The sequence below is a fragment of the Lathamus discolor genome, chromosome 1 (assembly GCF_037157495.1).
Source record: "Lathamus discolor isolate bLatDis1 chromosome 1, bLatDis1.hap1, whole genome shotgun sequence".
NCBI classification, from domain to species: domain Eukaryota; kingdom Metazoa; phylum Chordata; class Aves; order Psittaciformes; family Psittacidae; genus Lathamus; species Lathamus discolor.
In genome coordinates this window covers 157,020,143-157,040,869 of record NC_088884.1, presented here as the reverse complement: position 1 = coordinate 157,040,869, position 20,727 = coordinate 157,020,143, and the positions used below count along the sequence as shown (strand labels likewise).

Below are 20,727 nucleotides of genomic sequence, written 5' to 3'. Positions count from 1 at the left end.
ATTACCAAAAACCTCATTGGCATCACTCATGCCAAAGACAGCAATATGAATTTCAGTCAAAACAGGTATAACATCTGAAGGATGGCTAGCCTGATTTTCTTTAAGTAGTCCACAGACTTACCTTAACAACATTATTGATATCGATTTTGCCATCCTTGTTTTCATCTAGTGTCTCTGCAATCCTGGTCAGCTTCTCCTCTGGAATCTTCTGAATTTGTTTCATCACATTAATTAGCTCGGCAATACTGACGAGATTCTCCCTGTAGAGCAAGCACAGTCTGTACATGGCAAGCAGTTACTCCAAAGGAGTGAAGTTGACAAAAAACAGTACTGAAAGTCACTACACTGCAGGTGATTAGTAAAAACATTATTTCTTTAGAATCCTGAATACAATGCAAAATAGCAAAAATGAGTTACTGAACAGCAAACAGATTTCCAATGAATCTTTAGCTTACCAGCAAATCTCATGCTTTTGGTTTCCTCAAGCTTTATCGCACAAATAAAGGCATTCAGTAGTCACGTGAAATTAAGTTTAGCACAGTTTCTGTGCATCCAATGTCTTTTCAGCCCCCTGCCCCATCTAACAAAGGTGCAGTGCCATGCACCTGCCATCCTTCTAGATTGAGAGAGGCTGGCCTACAAAAAATAAATGCAAGTCACAGGAAAACAAAAGCTGAGAACTTATTGCTTCAGCAATTCAGCTCTTTTGTTTTATAGACTTCATTTGCTCGTATCAAGGAATAGTCTTTTTAGAAGAAAGGACTAAACCTGACATTGTGAATAGCATATTTCAGACATTTCCACTGTCTGCTTATTGATCTCATGAAGCTAAAACTGTCTGTCTTCTGCAACCTAAAGCCTCTGCTTGCCTATGTAGTTTTGTCAATTTGAAGAACCATCTTCCAGCACAGCTCAAGCTGAAATGCAGTAGACAGTGCATCCAGTAAATACAAAACAAAAGGGCTCCATACTGGGCCCTAACCTTTGGGCACAGACTGACTTTTACACCAGGAGCATTTCTCAAGCTGCCACTAAATGTTCTGGACTTGTGTTGTTTCTATGGCTCTCGATGGCTTGGTGATGCACTAGCTTCAAATTTAAAAACCAAGCCTTCAATAACTAAGCAATCTTTAAACTAATAATCTTCAGTCATCCACAATCACCTAAAAAAAATACCCACAAACCCATCCATTACATAAAGTATAATTACAGGCAGTACAAGCAGATTTTATATTGTATTTTAAATTCACAAACTTGGACAGTTTTGATCAAAACTTCCCTGCAGCACCATTCATATGACTGCCTTAGTCTTAACATTTGAAACAAAAGACCATTTGCTCTGGAGACTGAAAAACACCCCAAAGTTTAAAAGCACCAAAAGCAGAATCCATATTTCCTGTTTAGGAATGCTCTGTGGGAGCTGGGAAGCTCTCCTAAGAAATCACACAAAATGGTGCAAGCGTAAACTAGATGAATATAGCACTCATAAGCACAAACTCTGAGAATTACAGTCACAGTGTTTAAATATTTCAGTGCCTGTAAGATGCAACATATGACCCTTCAACATGACTGCCTGAAAGGCTCTCCAGTAACATTAAATGTTGATAAACGCGTTTTGCAATGAAGCTATCACTCAAGATCTCTCTTCATAAAGCTGCAAGTGTATTAAAGTTGAAATAAAGCAAATTGTCAGAAAGAGACAATGTAAAATTATCTCTTTCCTTCAATTAGACCTATTCCTTTATTTCTCTCCAGATACAGAACAGACTTTATGGCAATAGTTTTTGCCACTGTCACCTTCACTGCTAAAGAACAAACATGAACGTGCTTACCACACTGTTGTGTGCCTTTTCAATCCATCACACAGGGCAAACCTACTGAGTGAGGAGCATGACTAAAGATATGATTTCACCTGCACCACCATTAAGACTAGAGGTGTGAACAGGATAGTAAGGTACTCATCAACACTTTGACATTTAGAACCCCTCAGGACTGGCATCTGGGGCATGACACCTGCTCCTTTCCTTCTTCATTTCAACCGTATTTAACATACCTTAGAAGAGAGAAAATCTACACCACAATTTTGTTAATTTTATTTCTAAAATAAATTAACATTCTAAACAACAACTCACTCGCTAATTCTCTTCTAGTCACACATCTGACAAAACCAAGAATGAACAGTTAGAGACACATTCAGTGCTCTCAAGTCACTTACCCAGCAGGAGGACCATCAGCACCTTGCAGCCGTACATCCACCGTCTTTTGAGCTGTCTCTAATTCATTGATAATTTTGTCTATCTGACCAATCATTCTGTTCACCCTCTTGGTCAATCTCTTGCTTGCCTTTGACTCTTCCACTGCCTCTTCCTGGCCAGTTTTAGAGAGCTCTTTTATCTCTTGTAAATCCTAAAAGAAATGGTCAGGAGAGAGAAACACTTCTGTCAGGGTAAATTCTCAACAGACCCTACTGACTTTGACTAGAATTTCAAGACAGGACCTATTCATAAATGAAATGCAAATGTATAGACCTATAAAGCCAAACTGGAATTAGAACAATGACTTTTAACAATGCTGCCTTTTTCATGTACCCCTTATATGTTATTTTCCACCTCTTTCTTAAGGTTGGGTAAGATTCATCTTACTTAACTTGAGTACCTGTAATACTGATATCTATGTTTGACAAGACAGAACTGCAGCATGCAGCACCTGTTAAGCCTAGCCACCCTGGGAATACAAGCAAGAACAGGATTCTCATCTGGTGGGAACTATTCAAATTACTTTAACTAGGCTTTAAACATGTTATACAAATGAGGTTCTGCACTGTCCCATACAAAGTTCATTCACTCAGCTACTAACTACAGGCTCACAGATATCCAAGCAAGATCATCTTTAAATTTGTAAATCATTTATGCTAAAGCTAAACATGAACAGAAATAACAAAAAAAGAACTTCCACGCCCCGTTCTTCACCTCACTGTATTCCTGGATATCGCCCTTCAATTCCTCAAGCTCCTCTTTTTCCTTTGTTAATGATTTTTTCTGTTCCTGCAGCTTGGCGCAAGCATCATTCAGCATGTCAATCTCTTCCTTAGTGATTTCCTCACCCTGTAACAGAAAATACATACAAATTAGTGAAAGACACATTGGTGATTTTCACAGAATCACTAGGGTTGGAAGGGACCTCTGGAGATCATCGTCCAACCCCCTGCCAAGGCAGGGCCACCCAGAGCCCGTTACACAGGTACATGTCCAGGTGGGTTTTGAATGTCTCCAGAGAGGCAGATTCCACAACCCCCCTGGGCAGCCTTTTCCAGTGGTCTATCACTCTCAATGTAAAGAGGTTCTTCCTCATGTTGAGGTGAAACTTCTTGTGTTTTAGTTTATGGCCATTGCTCCTCATCCTGTAGCTGGGCACCCACTGAAAAGACTCTGGCACCATCCTCCTGGCACCCGTCTTGGAGATATTTATATGCGTTCATGAGATTCCCTCTCTGTTTCCTCTTCTCCAGGCTAAAAAGACCCAGCTCCCACAATCTCTCCTCATAAGAGCAATGCTCCAGACCTCTGATCATCCTTGTGGTCCTCTGCTGGACCCTCTCCATAGCTCCCTGTCTTTCTTGTACTGAGGAGCCCAGAACTGGACACAGGACTTCAGACATGGCTTCACAAGGGTTGAGTACAGGGGGAGGATCATCTCCCTCAACTGCTGCCACACTCCTCCCAGTACACCCCAGGATACTGTTGTCCCTCCTGGTCACAAGGGCACACTGCTGGCTCACAGTCAACTTGTCATCCACCAATACTCCCAGGTCCTTCTTAGCTGAACTGCTCTCCAGCAGGTCATCTCCAACCTGCACTGGTACTTGGGGTTCTTCCTCCCCAGGTGCAGTAGTCTACACTTGCCCTCGTTGAACTTCATTAGGTTTCTCTGCCCAATTCTCCTGCCTATTGAGGTCCAGCTGAATGGCAGCACCTTCTCCAGGTTTATCAGCCATTACCCCCAGCCTCATATCAGCAAACCTGCTGAGGGGACACTCCAGCCCTTTGTCCAGGTCACTGGTAAACAAGTTGTGTAAGACTGGACCCAGTATCTATCCCTGGGGAGCACCAGTGACTACAGGCCTCCAACTTGATTATACTCTCTGATCATGACCCTCTGAACTCTGCCATTCAGCCAGTTTTGGATCCACCTCACTCTCTATTCATCTAACACACATTTCCTAAGCTCATCTATGAAGATGTTACGGGAGACAGTATCAGGAGTGTTAACTATACACAGATTAAACACAGACAGATTTATTACATCTACAGCCAGTACAAATGTCCCCCAGATAGGCATATTATTTTCAGTAACACAGAAAGATAAAGGAGACACCAAGAGATGTTTTGTGCTGACTTCAATTTCTGTACTGGTGGTTAAGAATTTGCAATCTACTCATTACCTGGCTTTCAGTGACAGAGGATTAAAACCGAAAGCAACTTACCACAGCTCTTACAGGGATGTTTTGATTCTTTACATTAAGAAGTATGAAAAAGTACATTTATCCAGATTACCTTAATGCCTTCCAACACTGGTGCTGTATCTTTCAGTGTCTCTGCGTGCATCACCATCTCTGCCTTTGCCAGTTCTTGTTCAGTATCCACAGCTATCTGAGTTTTCTGAACTTGCAGAGTAGCTGCTTCAAAATCTGCTGCTAATTCCACATCTTTCTGAATTTGAAAGACCCATGAAGTTTTAATTAAAATAAAGATAACATTATCTGTATTAGCATCAGTAAAGAACAACTTCTCAAAATAGGAACAGTTGCCAAAGTAGACGGGAGTACTTTCATGAGAATATGTATGATTCTATGAATATGTAACATATTCATAGAATCATAGAATCATAAAATAGTTAGGGTTCAAAAGAACCTTAAGATCATCTAGTTCCAACCCCCCTGCCATGGGCAGGGACACCTCACACTAAACCATCCCACACAAGGCACTGTCCAACCTGGCCTTGAACACTGCCAGGGATGAAGCATTCACCATTTCCCTGGGCAACCCGTTCCAGTGCTTGACCACCCTTACAGTAAAGAACTTCTTCCTTATATCCAATCTAAACTTCCCTGTTGAAGTTTTAACCCATTACCCCCTGTCCTGTCACTACAGTCCCCAGTGAAGAGTGCCTCTCCAGCATTCTTATAGGCCCCCTTCAGACACTGGAAGGCTGCTATGAGGTCTCCATGCAGCCTTCTACAGGCTGAACAGCCCCAACTTTCTCAGCCTATCTACATTGAGTGGTTTCACATTAAAATACCCACTTAATGAACTGTGCCTGTGAGGTCCTGAGGCTTAATTCGCTAGTAAAGCAGGCCAGCAGCTTTTACAGTCAGCTACTATACAATGACATTACCAGGTTAGTGTCAAATAGGAAGGGAAAGCCAAAGATAAGAACATCTGAAGTGGAGGAAATAAACAAAAAACCCCACCATCTTTCCTAGAGGAATAAAAGGCTTCTATTACTCTAATAAAGAGGAAAGAGAAATCCAACATATGTAAGACTGAGATAATCTTTTGTTCCACAGTGAACCCTTCTTGGTCACAATCTATTTTAATATTCTCCCACACCTTTCATATGTGGATTTAAAGTCCAGTTTCATGCAGGTAACACCCAGAACAGAGGCAGTAACTCATAATATACAAGTTTTTGTATCACTGACATACATTTCTCAATAGTCTAGGGCAGAACTTACCACAGCTGCAACTTGAAGCGTTTCTTTGGCTTTCTCTACAGCTTCAGACAATCTTTCCATCTCTTTTTCTTCATTTTCTTTTCTGATGGCTTCCTCCTCCTGAAGCGTTGCTTCCAGACGTGCTTTGTTATCTACTTTTTCACCTTCAACTTCTGCCACTTTGACTTGAGCCTCTCTGGCCTAAAAATAGAAGAAGTCTATTAAAGTCTATATGTGTGTATATACGTGTATGTCAACATTATGTAAGAAGTTTATATATCGTTACTGAGATAGGTAGTGCAGGTATGCTAATGAATACAGCTAATGACCCCCCAAAGTTACCCTATTTCTTTGAAAAAAGAGCTTTCTACCCTGAAATCATTTATGTTCTTCATTCTCTTTCTCTCAAGCCTACCAATTATCTACTCAGATCATTTCTCTCTACACAACATCATCAATATTTTCATGTACTAATGTCTTTATATTGCCCAGAGCATAAATTGTTTATGCCAGTAAAAAGTGTATGCTAAATCTTTTTATGCTATGACTGTCTACAGTCATGCAATCAAATACTGCCTTTATTTGCTTTATTCTCAAAATCCTCCACATATAAGCCAACTTCTGTGTTCAAAAATCGCTCAAATAAACAAACCCATGTTTCAGCTTTCAACAAAAAGACAGGAACCAAGAAGAGCATCTACTTCTCTGAATGGATTTTCAGCAAAGACACTGAAAGCTGGTTACAGACCACGCATGTTAATACTTACAGCACTCTCTGGTAGTGTCTGAAGTGTTGTTTTGAGCTGATCAGCTGGAGAAAGGGTATCAGGAAGATACATGGCTCTGGATAAAATCAGCAACGAAGTAGGAATTTCCTGGTTCAGGTGGAGATCTAACCACTATAAATGCAATACACAAAACAAGTCTTCAATTTTTGGATGTTTTTATTTCTTTACGGCTCAAATAAAGCACACACAAAGTAGTAAATACTTTTTTCTTTCCCACTATGTATCAGTTAGTATCCTGACACCAGAACTACAGGCTCTAAACAGTTAAGAATTGCAGTAATTGCATTTAAATACATGAAGTATTTTGCCTAAAGAAGTATTTCAAAAAGTACTGAATGAATATTCAAAAAAGTGTTTTGTTTTACATGCATCTTCCTCTAAAGCAGACAACACCAAACGACAAAAGAACTGATCTACTTGGAGAAAAGTCCTTACAGGGTAATACAAATAATTAACAAAACCTGCCAAAACTGCCAACATATTTTGGATATGTTGAAGTCTAAGTATCTATTCGCATGATCAGAACATCATGGCCCAGTCAAAAGCCCCCTGCTACTACTTACTTACACAGTACAAATGACAAAGCTTACTAAAAACTGTTTTAGCCAAGCCTTTAATGAGAACAGAAGCAAAAAGAATTCTCAGAATCATCACAAAAATCAAAGCTAGCAACTGAAGTTAGATTGTATATCCAGTCTTACAAAAACATACCTGTTTAAGCTGTTCCTTGAGACGCTCTTGCGTCACACCAAGAGCTCTCATACCTCGCGCACGACAAGCTGCCTGCAGTTCTTTAACAGTCAGACTGTCAACCCCCTCTTCAGCAATAAGCTGCACAAAGAATGAAGTAAACTTTAACATGTAAGAAGAACCATCAGTGAACATCCAGAGTCCATGTTTTTACAACGGCCACTAGAGGCTGCTGTGGTAACACAAAATAGCCTCCACTTTTTAAACGGTGAACATAAAATCACAGAATGGGTTGGGACGGAAAAGACCTTAAGATCATCCACAGTTCCAATCCCCCTGCCATGGGCAGGGACACCTCACACTAAACCATCACACACAAGGCTTCACCCAACCTGGCCTTGAACACCGCCAGCGATGGAGCATTTACCACTTCTCTGGGCAAACCATTCCAGTGCCTTATCACCCCTACAGAAAAGAACTTCTTCCTTATATCCAATCTAAACTTCCCCTGTTTAAGTTTTAACCCATTACCCCTTGTCCTATCACTACAGTCCCTGATGAAGAGTCCCTCCCCAGCATCCTTATAGGCCCCCTTCAGACACTGGAAGGCTGCTATGAGGTCTCCACGCAGCCTTCTCTTCTCCAGGCTGAACACCCCAACTTTCTCAGCATGTCTTCATATGGGAGGGGCTCCAGCCCCCAATCATCCTGGTGGCCTTCTCCGGATGTACTCCAACAGCTCCAACATCCAACTTGCTCAAACATCATACTGTAGTCTTAACAAGCTACATAAAGGTGATGTCAATCTCTAAGTCAGTATTTCTAACAGCTCCCTTACAAATTATCTTTTCAGAGAAACGTTTTTCTTTGTAACATAATTACTTTCATTGTAATTAATGGCAGATTAAAAAAAGGTCACCTTTTTCTTTCCGAATTTACTTCTGATTTTAAGCTCTTCAAGCTTTTCTATTCCAAGTTAGCTCAAAAATACGGCAACTGAGACAAAAAAGGAAATTTCCTAGAAAGAGACATGTATATCCACACACACTCGTTACTCTTAGGCAACAAAATTATTAAGCAGTGCCTCTTTAGAATGACTCACTTTGTCATCTGCTTTTATGCTTCTCAACCTCATAGTCAGTTGGAAGCGGAGAAAGTTGTTTGTCCCAATTGATTGAAGTTCCAGCAATTTACAAAGTGCCACCAACTGAGGCCTGGTTAGATTGTCCAAAGTCAACTCATCTTCAAACAGCTTTGAGAACCTTAAGATCTCCTCATTACTGGGTCGTTCACCAGTTTCCCTGATCTGTAAGAAAAAACAAGCACACACAAAGCTTGTCAAAGCAAATGATGTTGTTGGCATTATTGTGAATAAAGAATAAAGATATTCAACTCATTTGTCAAGTACGTTGCATCAATTTGGGGATAGGAAACAGGACACAAGGAAGACATGGAAGAAATTTTATAACATATATTTATATATATATTATATATAAATATACTTACATATTATAAAAGGCAAAACTATTGATGTCATTGATAAGTATATTATCCAGTGTGGCTGGGAACTAAGATTAAACTAACAGAAGTTAGATGTATCTGTATACTGATGAGCAGGTCTCTGAGTCGCTGCTAACATGAGATACCTTAAAAATAATATGTGAGTGAATAAACAGTTGCTACAGAAGTCTCGCTGGCAAGTACTCTTTTTGGTCACAAACTCACTAATCACAAAAGCACATAAAAAGCAACGCCCTGTGAAGATAAAGTGAGAATTACATCCAAAGGCTAGAATTCTGCAATGCTGGTGTCCCTATGGAGCACAGATCTGGACACTTACCTACCTCCTCTCCAAAACCACGTTTGTTGCAATACTGTTTTGCTTTCAGTTCCTCACTGTTCTGTAGCACCCCAGTGCAAATGCACTTGTAGTTGAAGTTACTCCAAAGTATAAAACACTATTTGGGAAGGACTCTACACATCCTTCTTGATGGAAGGTCTATGAAACTGCTTGTACGAACTCAAAGTTAAGCTTTTAAGTTGTGTGTTGCCAATGACACTTCACAGTTAACTAAATTCAAATACTAGAAGCAGAAATAACTGCTCAAAGTAGAAAAAAAGGTCATTCCTTGGTCTCATCAGATCACCTGTATAAATGTTGATTTCTTCCTATTTTAAGTGTGCCATCAAGTGCTTATTAGTGATATTACCAAATCCAGAAACTATAGAACTTAACAATGAAGTACTTCCAGTCACTTAACCCCTTCAATCTTTGAAGTACGAAGATATCAATCCCCCCACACTTTCCCCAAGCCCTCTTCCTTCTTTAAAGCCCTATAAAGAAAATATAAGCTAAGTGATAGAGTCTGAAAATCTAACATTACCTATACAGTCTTATTTATCTTGTCTACCTGTTTCACTCCCCAACTCTACTGAGTACAGGAAAAGGTAACTATTTGGAAGACAAGACTGAATGAGTGTAAACCTCCATGATACCTGTGTAGCAAAAAAACCAAATCAGAGAAAGAAAGGTCAAAGGCCCTGTTGCACTTCACCAGCTCCTTCGCTACAAGAGCCAAAACCAGAACTTCAAAAACATGGAAAGTATTTTCTTCCTTGTTTAAAACTGAATTTTGGCAGAGACAAGTGTATGTTTCTTGAGATTACAAACAGAAAGTTTCTAGTACATCACTAGCTACAAAGCAACAAAGAAACTTAGCAAACAGGCTAAGCCATCAATGAGAACCAATACAAAGAACTATCAATGGTTCTTGCAGCATCAAATATTTCTGCAGAAGCAGGTATAGAAGAATAGCAAAAAGGTGGGAAACATTTAAGCTTCTTCTGCCTCTGACATTAGCTAGTACAGTGAAATGAGGTCAATAAAGTTTGTTTCGATGAATGAGAAATACATAGTTGTAAAAAGCACACCCACACACTTGAAACTTCTTTTTAGTCAGAGGAACTCAGGCCTTCCTCCAGCAAACGTGGAGCGAGACATCACTTCTTTCCATAGAAATTAACAGCCAAATGTCAATTTTCAGTAGCAGTTCTTTCAGAACAAAATGCAATGTTCCGAACGTGAAGCACGGCTGTGGCATGCTCCCAGCCTCTGCAGTCAGTGCTTCAGCTGCTTACTGCTATCACTAGCCAATTAAAATTTCCTGCAGCTGAAAAAGAACAGAAACAGATGAAGACACAGAAGCTTCAAAGTACATGGACCTTGCAAGCACATACTGACTGCCAGAACCTGCCAATATCATTATCTGCTGTTGACATGACCTTATTACCCCACCCTTTAAAACTCTGTTCTCAGCTCTGCCAAGCAGGAAAAGCCCCAGCTAGCTGATAGAACTTAGAAAATTCAAGTCTGGAAATCCCCTGGCTTATGTGCCTTTTTCTGTGCAAATACATACTCTGTCCAAAGGAGGGGACTACACTCTCACTGTCAGCAAAGCACCTGGTCATGGCTGTTAACTAAATCATCCCTATTCAGCAGGCCCACAATGCAGGGAAATCAGAAGCATGAGCAGACTGAAATAAATCCAATCCTGAGAAGATTTAAGAAGATACCTTTCATCTCTCCAGGAATACCTTACCATTACCTACAGCTTAATGAAAAGAAACACAGTCAAACCTAAAGACCAAAGTAGGAGGCAGATATAGAATATTAAATGGTTGGGTTGGAAGGGACCTTAAAGCTCATCCAGTTCCAAACTCCAGCGATGGGCAGGGATACCTTCCACTAGACCAGACTGTGCCAAGTCCCGTCCAGCCTGGCCTTGAACCCTGCCAGGGATGGGGCAGCCACAGCTTCTCTGGGCAACCTGTGCCAGCGCCTCAGCACCCTCACAATATAGAATTTCTTCCTAATATGTAATCTAAATCTACCCTCTTCCAGTTTTAAGCCATTCCCCCTTGTCCTGACCCTATATGCCCTCTCTGGATTTCCTGCAGGCCCCTTCAGGCACTGGAAGCTGCTCTAAGCTCTCCCCAGAGCCTTATTTTCTCAGGCTGAACCTGCTCAGCTCTCTCAGCCTATCTCCAGAGCAGAGCTGCTTCAGCTTTCACAGCATCTTCATATCCTTCTCTGAACTCACTTAAGCTGGTCCAGCCCCTCTTGTGTTGGGGGCCCCAGAGCGGAACACAGTCCTACAGGTGGGGTCTTGTGAGAGCAGAGTAGAGGGGAAGAATCGCCTCCTTCTGTCTGCTGGTCACACTTCTTTTGATGCAGCCCAGCACACGGCTTTCAGCCCAGCACACTGACAGGTCACGTTCAGCTTTTCATCAGCTGAAGCCCCCAAGTCCTTCTCCTCAGGGCTGACATTCACTTTCTGTGTCAGCAATTGCTTGTGAATAGAAAAATTCTGCACCAAACACAGCACTTGCGTTCTATGAAAACCCCAGATTATACCAGGTTCTAGTCAGCATCCCAAAGGATTTCAGCATTACAGCAACTGCGCATTTAAAAAAAATGGCTTTATAAGCAGAATTAAATTTGACAAAAACCTTTTACTTTTCCCCCACTAAGTTTTAATCAGTTAATCAGGAAAGAACTCCTTTGTTCCACTTTTTACACCCAGTGTTCAAAAAAGAGGTGAAAAACTACATGACTAACCACTGAGTGCATATTTTCTACCTTAGAATTAGCTTATTAACAAAGTAAGAGAACAAGAAGTGAATAAGCAGAAATATACTGCACCTAGAAGGAAAGAGTGAAACTACCAGCTAGAACACCAAAGTTAAGAGCAGTAAAACTTCAGCACGCTGAAGTATTACTTGCAAAGAAGGAAACTATCCTAAAGAAGTATTACATCCTGGTTCTTCAAATCCCATGGAATAAAGCTATCTGATGATTACCACAGGCCACAAGACCAAGCTGTTTTCTTGGTAGGAAAAGAAAATACATTTTTAAGAAGTTTTACCTTTTGAAAGAACGTTGAAAAATCTTTCGCAACATTTCCTTTTGCTGCTTTATTTTTTAAGGCCATCTCTTCAATGGTGTCTTGAAGGAATTTAGCCAATTCAAGCTTTACTCTCAATTCCTTCTTCAATCTTTCCTCCTGTAAAAGAAAATGTTTGGTTTTAAAAGTTCTTTCCAGACGTAAGTGCACTAAATACCGTTTCTGCCCTCAAACAAATCATGTGGAGCACTCCTGAGCTCCTACTCTAACACACACAGCACAACAGGATGTTTGCTCTTACCAAAAGACCCCCAACTCATATTGAAAAACAGGCTGAGCAGCTCAAAGCTCCATGAAACATGGGATGCAGTAACAACAGAAGCGTTAGCACAAGTGGCCTCACCTGCTAAAACCAACATGCACCCACTGAATTAATAACAAAAAGATATAAACTAACCAACTGGTTTGGGTAATTCCCAGCTCTGGCATCCAGCACACAAACACTACAATACACCTCAGGAATTCATCCCAGAACTAGAAATGAATGGCTACTTAGATCCAAGTATACAGTCATAATGGATCAGATCTGTGACTGACTGGGATCCCACTACAAACCTCATGCAAGTCTTGTGTGCTCTGAAAGTGAGAACTTTTGGGGGTTTTTTGTTGTGTCTTTACAAAGCTCTAACTAACTAAAAGAAATACAATTTAAACAAAGCAATGCATGAGAAGCTATTTTAAATATTAAGTACACAGACAAAAAGTTTGCATCAAGGACTCAAATATTAAAACAAAATCTGCCTATTTTAATACAAAGTAAAAAAACCCGAAGTTCCATAGCTTCATTTCTGCTTTGTAAGAGTCACAGAAAAGGGAGATGAGGAGAGCAAAAAACCAAGAGAAGCTTACAGCTTGGATACCTAAGCACCTGCACATACAAACAGGTAAACCAGGATCGCACTGGCTTGTTGTTACGTTAACAGCAAGATCATCAAAACAACATAAAGAAAACAAAAGCATCCCCCTAATACAGAAGAAAAATCTAACTTACAGAATTTTTCTCATTTCTTTCTTTACTAGGGAAAGGTCTATTTTTCCCAAACCATACTACTGGAGTCTAAATTCATACCTGCTTACCTTTTTAGACTTTGTCTCAAATGTAGAGGGAAGCATATTAGGGAACAACTTAAGAGCTACTGGAAGCAAAAATTCCATGAATGGAACCACGAGAAAAACTAGGAAAGGGACCAAGCGGAACAGGTCGGCACATATTCGAAGAAACTGGAAGAAAAAGGAAGATACATGTATTAGTAAGCAAAATCTAAATATTTATATAAAAATACCTGATATGATCATCCAAGTTATCACTTACACTCTATGTATTTGCTACAATGGAAATTCAAAGTAATGAAAAAAAGATGTGACAAAGTCAGGTTTTAGTGTTGCTCTATACTGCTGAGTGCCAGAATTTCACCAGTTTTCAACACTATAGAAAGTATTTCTAAAGCCTGGCTGTGTCTCAATAGGATTACTGAACAAGTATCCCATTTAAACCTCTTAAAAGCACCTGAAAACAGGAGGTGGTCATTTGTTGTTGTTAAAGCTGCTTAACTTCTTTTATTCATCTTTATTTGTGCTCCACCACTTCTTACATGCATGAGCTACTGTGGACTAAGTAATCAAGAATAAAATGAAATATCCCTCCCCCTCTGCCTCCTAACAATTGTAATGTACATTTAAATCCAGGGTAATGAGCCCAGCTTGGTAGATTCTTTTATTTTTAAATCACTGCTTTTCTAGAGCAGTAATCCTCTGAAACAGGCCAGTGCATTAGTTACTGAATCCTTAGCGCATAAAATAAATACTGCCCTTTTGATTTCTATACACCCACAAATGTATGTATAAGGCTATAATCAAATCTTCCAGTACTCACTGGAAGCTTAATAACTTGGTTTATATTGGGGAGTACAGATTTCGTTTGACTCTGCCTCATCTTTCAAAGCAAATAACAGCTTATGGGGAATATTGTCAGTTCCTAAATCAGACTGAAGGTCAGATGTACACTACAGCACACTACTGCCAGAGCGCTGCTGTTCAACATCATCATTTGCTAAACACAGCTATGACTGGCAGCATAAATGCTATTACAGAAGTAAATGCATGTTTCCCTCTCCATCCCTTTCTCAGGCCAATCCAGGCGAACAGCAGCAACAACCATTTGCATGTGGCTAGGGTGGCTTTGCTAGAACACAAAGCCAGTAAAACTTCAACCGTTGCTTCCTTAGCATAAAACCAGCCAAAATCCTATGTACTGTTTGAGGAATGTACAAACTCCACAGATACAAAGTTGGACATTTTGCTTTGTATATAAAAAAAGTCAGTTTTCCAGAAGGGATGCTTTGGTCCATGGTTTACAGGCACAGAGATACTTCCATTCATTCCAACCATAGAAGATAAATGACTACTAAGGAGTTCAAACAGATGTAAGTTTGGAAGAAAATTTAAAGTCAGAACAAGTCCATTTTTCTAAAAAATTTCTACAGAGGGGAGCACAAAGTTCGTATTTCTAGCCAGTACCTATTTTTAGACAGGACATGAAAGTATTCGTACAGGGCAAAATCCACATCCTGGAAAGCAGTTTCACAACTGGATTAAGCTAACCTAATGCTAACCTGAGACAATGTATGTAGAGTCATGAACATGCACTGCCAGTCACAGTGTGAAGGTACACTACTGATTCAACTAAAACTAACCCATATATAGGTCCACACTACACAAACAAGCAAAAGAAGATCAATACAAACCAAAAGCTAGGGTGTTGGAAAACTTAAGCACCAAGCAGGACTGGCCTTTCTGCAGCAGCACAGTCCTGGATCATCTTCCATAAATCATGAAGCTGCACCCTCTGCTATTTCGAGGAAAACAGCCTTGCACAGGAACCTAATACAATGGTGCATGATTACACACACATTATCTGGCAGCACAGCATGAAAAACTTGTGACTACTCTGTACCTGCTGCTACAGTTCTTGTATTCCACTCTTCCCACCCCTGCAGGGCTGCAGAGTTTGTAAAGCTGATGTACTTGCCACAAACTCCACAGTGACTGCCATCTCCCTGCCATGTCCTGAACCACCCTGCTGTGGGAGGCAGCACTACAGCAATTAGTTTTAACCGCCAGTATCATATTTTGCATGTTGTACTTTTCCATGCCTTCTCTCCCAAGCGTAGGTATGTGATCCTGCTGAAGCCAAACCCTACCAGCAATCGTAAAAGCTGGATTTTGGAGCTAACTTTTGGTTTACATAAGCACTAGCTCTCTTGTATTAGCCATGCTGCAATTGCTTGTTAATGTGGTTAGATGACTTAGATATCTTTCCATTATTGCCTCCAAAGAGGAAATAAAGGGCAGGCAGAAATAACTCCTTTGTCAGTCTGTGTGAAGATAAGGTTTCTCCAGCATGTCAGTTCATATGCACTTTAGTATATTTAAAGCAGTACGTACTTCAAATATATATACACATTTAAATTCAGAAGCAACTTTTGCAAGCTAACCTGGCATCAAAGTTTTAAGACTTCTTCAATTTAGGCAGTATATTCCAATTGAAGGCTGAACTGATAAAGTATGAGCTGTGCTGAAATAAGGTTTTAAAAAAGCACATGTAAAGGGTTTTATTCTGTTCTAGGTTGGTCTGCTTGTCAGTGACCTTGGGTTCTAAGCCATTCAAGAGACAGGACATTCTCTACCTACACAGAAAGAAAACATGAAACTTGGATAGAAAAAATAACATCACCGGAGTTCTTAAAGCTAATTCCTCAACATCTACACTGTACTGCACACAAATACACCACACTATTAGATTAAGAGACAGGCTACATCAACGTAAACACTGATTTATACCTGCATGATATAACTCAATTTTATTTTCAAGAAGGGAATTGATACCGAAATTGCACAAAAAAAGAGAACTCAGGAAGGCCAAATTCCAGACCATCACATAAACATATGACAGCTCTGTCATCACTGGATGACAAAACTAAAGAGCAAGCAAATGATTTAATCCATCTACTGATGGAATAATGTATGTATGTGTGTCCAAAGATAATGCATTACTTCTAATTCATGCCTTCTAGAACACAGTCCTGATCTTTCAGCAGAAGTATTTCCATGATATTCATATTTTACTGGTGTTTATGTAATTCCTGAGAAGTATGGCTCAGTGAACATGAAACAGGCAGGAAAACCAGTGGTTCCAATCTTGCTCTCTGGAGGATTTCTGATCCTGTTTTCAACCATGAGTTAATTTGTCTCACTCAGTTTTCCAAGTTTCCCAAAGCTCTCAATAAGCCAGCACAAGCCAGAACCGCTACTTCAAGAAGTCCTGCAGTCCTCATTCACCCCTATCCTCAGTTACTCTTTCTTGGCACTACATAATCCCCCTCATACGTCAGCACAGACTGTTATATTTACTGCTGAGCAATGTTTCAGCTGACCAGCTGCCAAGCATACTCTTGGACCAGCAGAAGGAAAAGTGCAAAAATAAACAACATGAAGATGCTGAGAACCAATACCACAACTCAGTTGTAGAAAGAGACCAAATGTAATCACAGGTGAACACTGCTACATGTGCATTTCATTCTTGTTATTTGGCTAACCTTGCAAATATAGGAGAAAATACTTTCCTGCATGCTGCATTAAGATGTGATTTTTAATTATACATTAAAATGCTCAGCTATGCACCATCAGTAGATTATTAAAACAATGAGAAAAATATTCCTATTTCTATTTAACAAAAAATGTTGAAGGCAACCTAACACATTGTTTGTCCAGTGCACAAACTGCAGAGAGCCACTGTCAAAGCACATACACTTTTCACTCTCCCACATTTCCAGCACTGGAATATTTTATCTATATAAACTGCTTAAACATCTTGCCTTTAAAAACAGTAAAATGAGAACTATTAAGTTATCATGTTTAACTACACCAGTTTTAAAACAGCTTATTATTTTGTGGTCTTTCCATATAGAAGAGCTGACACTGAATGTTTTTAAATACCCCAATCTTTTAACTCTAGTTGAATAAGCATATTTACTTCTTCCACAAACTGAAATTACTATTGAAGTGCATGCCATCCTCATTTACTCTCATTCTGCACTCCAGATCTCATCTTCATCCTCTCTTCCCTTTTCTTTAAAACTGCCAGTTGCATTTTTACAGTTTCAGCTATATGCCATGAAGAAAAACAAAAGTATAAATTGAAGCTTTCCTCAAATTATCATTTTTGGACTAAAATTACCTCATGAATCTATTTTTGAGACACTACTAATGTCTGATTATCCATCATGCATTTCAAGCTGCAGATATTCTTCTGTTAAAAACCCCAAACACCTACAACAGAACTGGCACAAATCCAACCTTTACTAAAAGTGGTTTCCCTCTCTTCTTCCAGCTGGAGAAAAAAAGCAGAGAAAGCGACCATGTACACACATGTAGCACATGGATGGGAACTCGAGAACAAACCACAGCTGCTGTCCACATGGCAGAAGAATCCTCTGCTATTCCAACCAGAAAATACCCAACTTATCTTCAGTAATGGGGAACAGGAGTAAAATGTTTTGGAATCATATCCAAAGTTTTTAGTGTCCACAGGGAGGAAGAGGGAAAATGCACCTAGCAATTTTAATTCTAGGAACAGATGACAACAAAAAGAACCAACTCAGCTCCAATAAAATGGAGCAATTTCAAAGGATACTCAAACAAAATTGGTATTTATTCAGTACCTGTCTCCGTTCTCGACGAGACAAAGTGTTTCCATGAAGTATTCTCCAGAGCATCCTTGCAGCTATTTTTGTGTCAATCCACAGTAATCGAAAACCATGGTAGTAGTGCTTCAGTTCATCCACAATCCTCTGTCCAAGAGATTTTTTCACAACTTCCACTTCTGCTGGACTATATACAGGACCTCCTTCTTCCAACTTCTTGTTTTTGTCCTTTAAGGACTTCAGTGACTTTTCAACTATGGAGTCATCTCGAAGGGGACATGAAGAATGCCACCACCTAACTGGAAGATACTGGGGACCTAAAATACCCATGGTTGCTAGGGGTGTCCATGAGCCAGAAGAGCTCCTAAGAGCAAAGTGTGTTTGTTCAGATCCTTTAGTCCAACAACAGTAGCGATCTTTTTTGGAGTATGCGTAAACAGGAGGGACACTAGTGCAGTATTTGAAGTGTACAGTCCTTCAAAAGAAAAAAGCATTCAAGGATTAGCAACAGATCATAACCTATTTCTACGTATTTGTGCAATTATAGAAATGTATGCGTTTATAAAATGCATCATTTGAGAAATATCTACTGCATGTTTGAGGAAAAAAAAAAAAAACCTCAACCTGTGACTCTGAAGATCAATGTCTATGCCCTGAAAAGACTTAGCTTTACTTCGTGACAGAGCCTTGGGAGACATGGTCTAGGGTAAGGAGTCCCCCCTGCCCATTGCAGGGGGGTGGAACTGGATGATCTTAAGGTCCTTTCCAACTCAAATCATTCTATGATTCTATGTAGGGAATTTTCCATTGAACAGCTTTGACAAGGTAGCTTATCTTACTCCAATAAAGAGTAGCAACCAGAAATGCTTTCCTTTTAGAAAGCCACATTTGAATATACGTCTGTAAATCCATAGTAAGAAAGCCCCTTTTATTACTTCTCATGCTTGAGCAAAACACCTGAGCAAAAAATAGAACTTGTAGACCTGGGATAGGTGCTGAGGTACAGAAAGGTATTTACTATCAGAGAAATCAGATTTCATTAGAGTTCCTCTTTTACTATTTCCATGTGCCTGGTTTTCCTTCTACAACAATAACTTTTGCCTAAGATTCCATCATGCTACTGAGCTGGGGCACACAGAACAACGCTCTTTTACCGTAGTCAGAATGTTGTTCTTTAATTAAATGTAAACTGAGGTTAGCAGGGAAGCACTGTTCAAACACCCCAAACCCTCATTATACACCGAGAACTACTTATTATATGCAAGTAGGATTGTAACAGTAACTAAAATATTTAATATAAAAGAGTTCCATTAGGTGTCCCACAAACTGAAATGCCAGTATCGGGCTGCCTACAGGACAGAAACGATGAGGTGTTTCTTCATGGAGCTCTACCAAACCAAAACCTGCCTTCAGTCAAGGAACTGAAAATAAGCGCAAGTGGCTCTACAGCTCCGAGTCACACTGTAAGGAAACAAATAGCTTATTGAACACTCACAAGTATTAGCTTCACTCAATTCTATTTTCAGCCAGCACTTTTTAAACTTCATTACCACACACAACCAACAAGGTCTAAATGATTTTAATGGGTTTGGCTATTTAATGCTAAAGACAGCTTTGTATAAAAAAATTATTGAATTATTACTTTTTAAAGACATTATTTTCTAGGTTAAACTAAAAGTTTAATCATCTGACCATTCAATGTCAGACAACTGCTGAAACGTAGTCATCTGATCATTGAATCTTCCTGCTTACCTGGAAACCTGCACACATGCACAGATATTAACTAATGAAAATCACAGTTCCTTAAAGAACATAAAGTCCATATTCAAACCCAGATTAAAACACTTGCACAAATTAATCCATTCTGACTCTTAAGCCATTTCCCAAAAGCAGAGCTCCAGGCCTACAGACCAAGTTCCACTTGCATACAAGTACATTGTTCTGCACACAGAGAGGAAGGGAGCTCTGCCTGCAGAACTGGTTCCGAGGCTGCAGGGAAACAGACCTTCACAGGAAATGTGCCTCTCTGAACAGACTTTAACTACTCAGACACAGAACTTCTATACCAAACTGTCCTCAGCACTTGCAAAATCAAGGGACTCTGATGATACAACTGTGTCACATGAGGTATATACACCAGTCTGCTTTATTTTGAGCAGGAACATCAGCAGCTTTTGATAAAAAACCCAACCAAATTCTCAAAATAACAAGAATTTATTTCCCTATATCCTGCTGCTGATATAACAGACTTCAAACCACAAGTTTCTAATTGTCCAACAGAGAGGCTTCATATAGTAATCTACTAAAAAGCAAACAGAGATTGAAAACACTTTATGGATTAAAAACCCTCTCATAACTCATTATACAGTAAATGATACAGAACTAACATGACTAAAAAATAATTACTTTGTTTCATGTTGGAGGGTTTTGTCTAGAGACACATCCTTATGTCAAAATGGAAACCTAGGAAATTGAGAACAGTCACTGTTTCCTGAGCAGTTAGACTGTAAATAAACTACAGAATACATATTTTCACATCCCAAGGAAAGGCGTTAGAAAATTTGTATCCGCAAATATGCACTGTGAGCCAAGGCAGGAACAGGGAATGGATCCCACCAACATCCAACTCCTTAAGTTCCATCAACAGCACACAGAGGCAGGATTTGTTTTCAGAGGAGGACACCATCTCCTACAAGAGACTCACCCAACGCTGTACCATACAGCAAACTACTTTGGTGTAATGAAGATACAACTCAAACAGTCTACGTTCCTAACTGTTAATTATGTTCTTCAAACTAGCTGTGACTGATGTTTACTCTTTGGAACTCCACTGAGGAGGTATGCCCATGGCATCCTGTAGGGTCACCTGG

The 20,727-nt window shown here is 39.8% G+C and overlaps 1 protein-coding gene across 2 annotated transcripts in view; it reads right to left on the bottom strand.

The window, feature by feature from the left end:
- LETM1 (leucine zipper and EF-hand containing transmembrane protein 1) overlaps positions 1–20,727 on the bottom strand; it is a 32,528-nt gene that overhangs the window by 4,912 nt on the left and 6,889 nt on the right. Inside the window, exons 3-13 of one of the 2 annotated variants that reach the window (XM_065660911.1) lie at positions 17,876–18,332; positions 13,233–13,376; positions 12,117–12,254; positions 8,294–8,497; positions 7,213–7,332; positions 6,481–6,612; positions 5,735–5,914; positions 4,554–4,709; positions 2,970–3,104; positions 2,216–2,406; positions 122–278 (exon numbers count right to left, since the gene is read on the bottom strand). In XM_065660911.1, coding sequence (XP_065516983.1) covers positions 122–278; positions 2,216–2,406; positions 2,970–3,104; positions 4,554–4,709; positions 5,735–5,914; positions 6,481–6,612; positions 7,213–7,332; positions 8,294–8,497; positions 12,117–12,254; positions 13,233–13,376; positions 17,876–18,332 — 2,014 coding nt within the window. The remainder of the gene's footprint in view (positions 1–121; positions 279–2,215; positions 2,407–2,969; positions 3,105–4,553; positions 4,710–5,734; positions 5,915–6,480; positions 6,613–7,212; positions 7,333–8,293; positions 8,498–12,116; positions 12,255–13,232; positions 13,377–17,875; positions 18,333–20,727) is intronic. The other variant, XM_065660916.1, reaches the window with a different exon arrangement.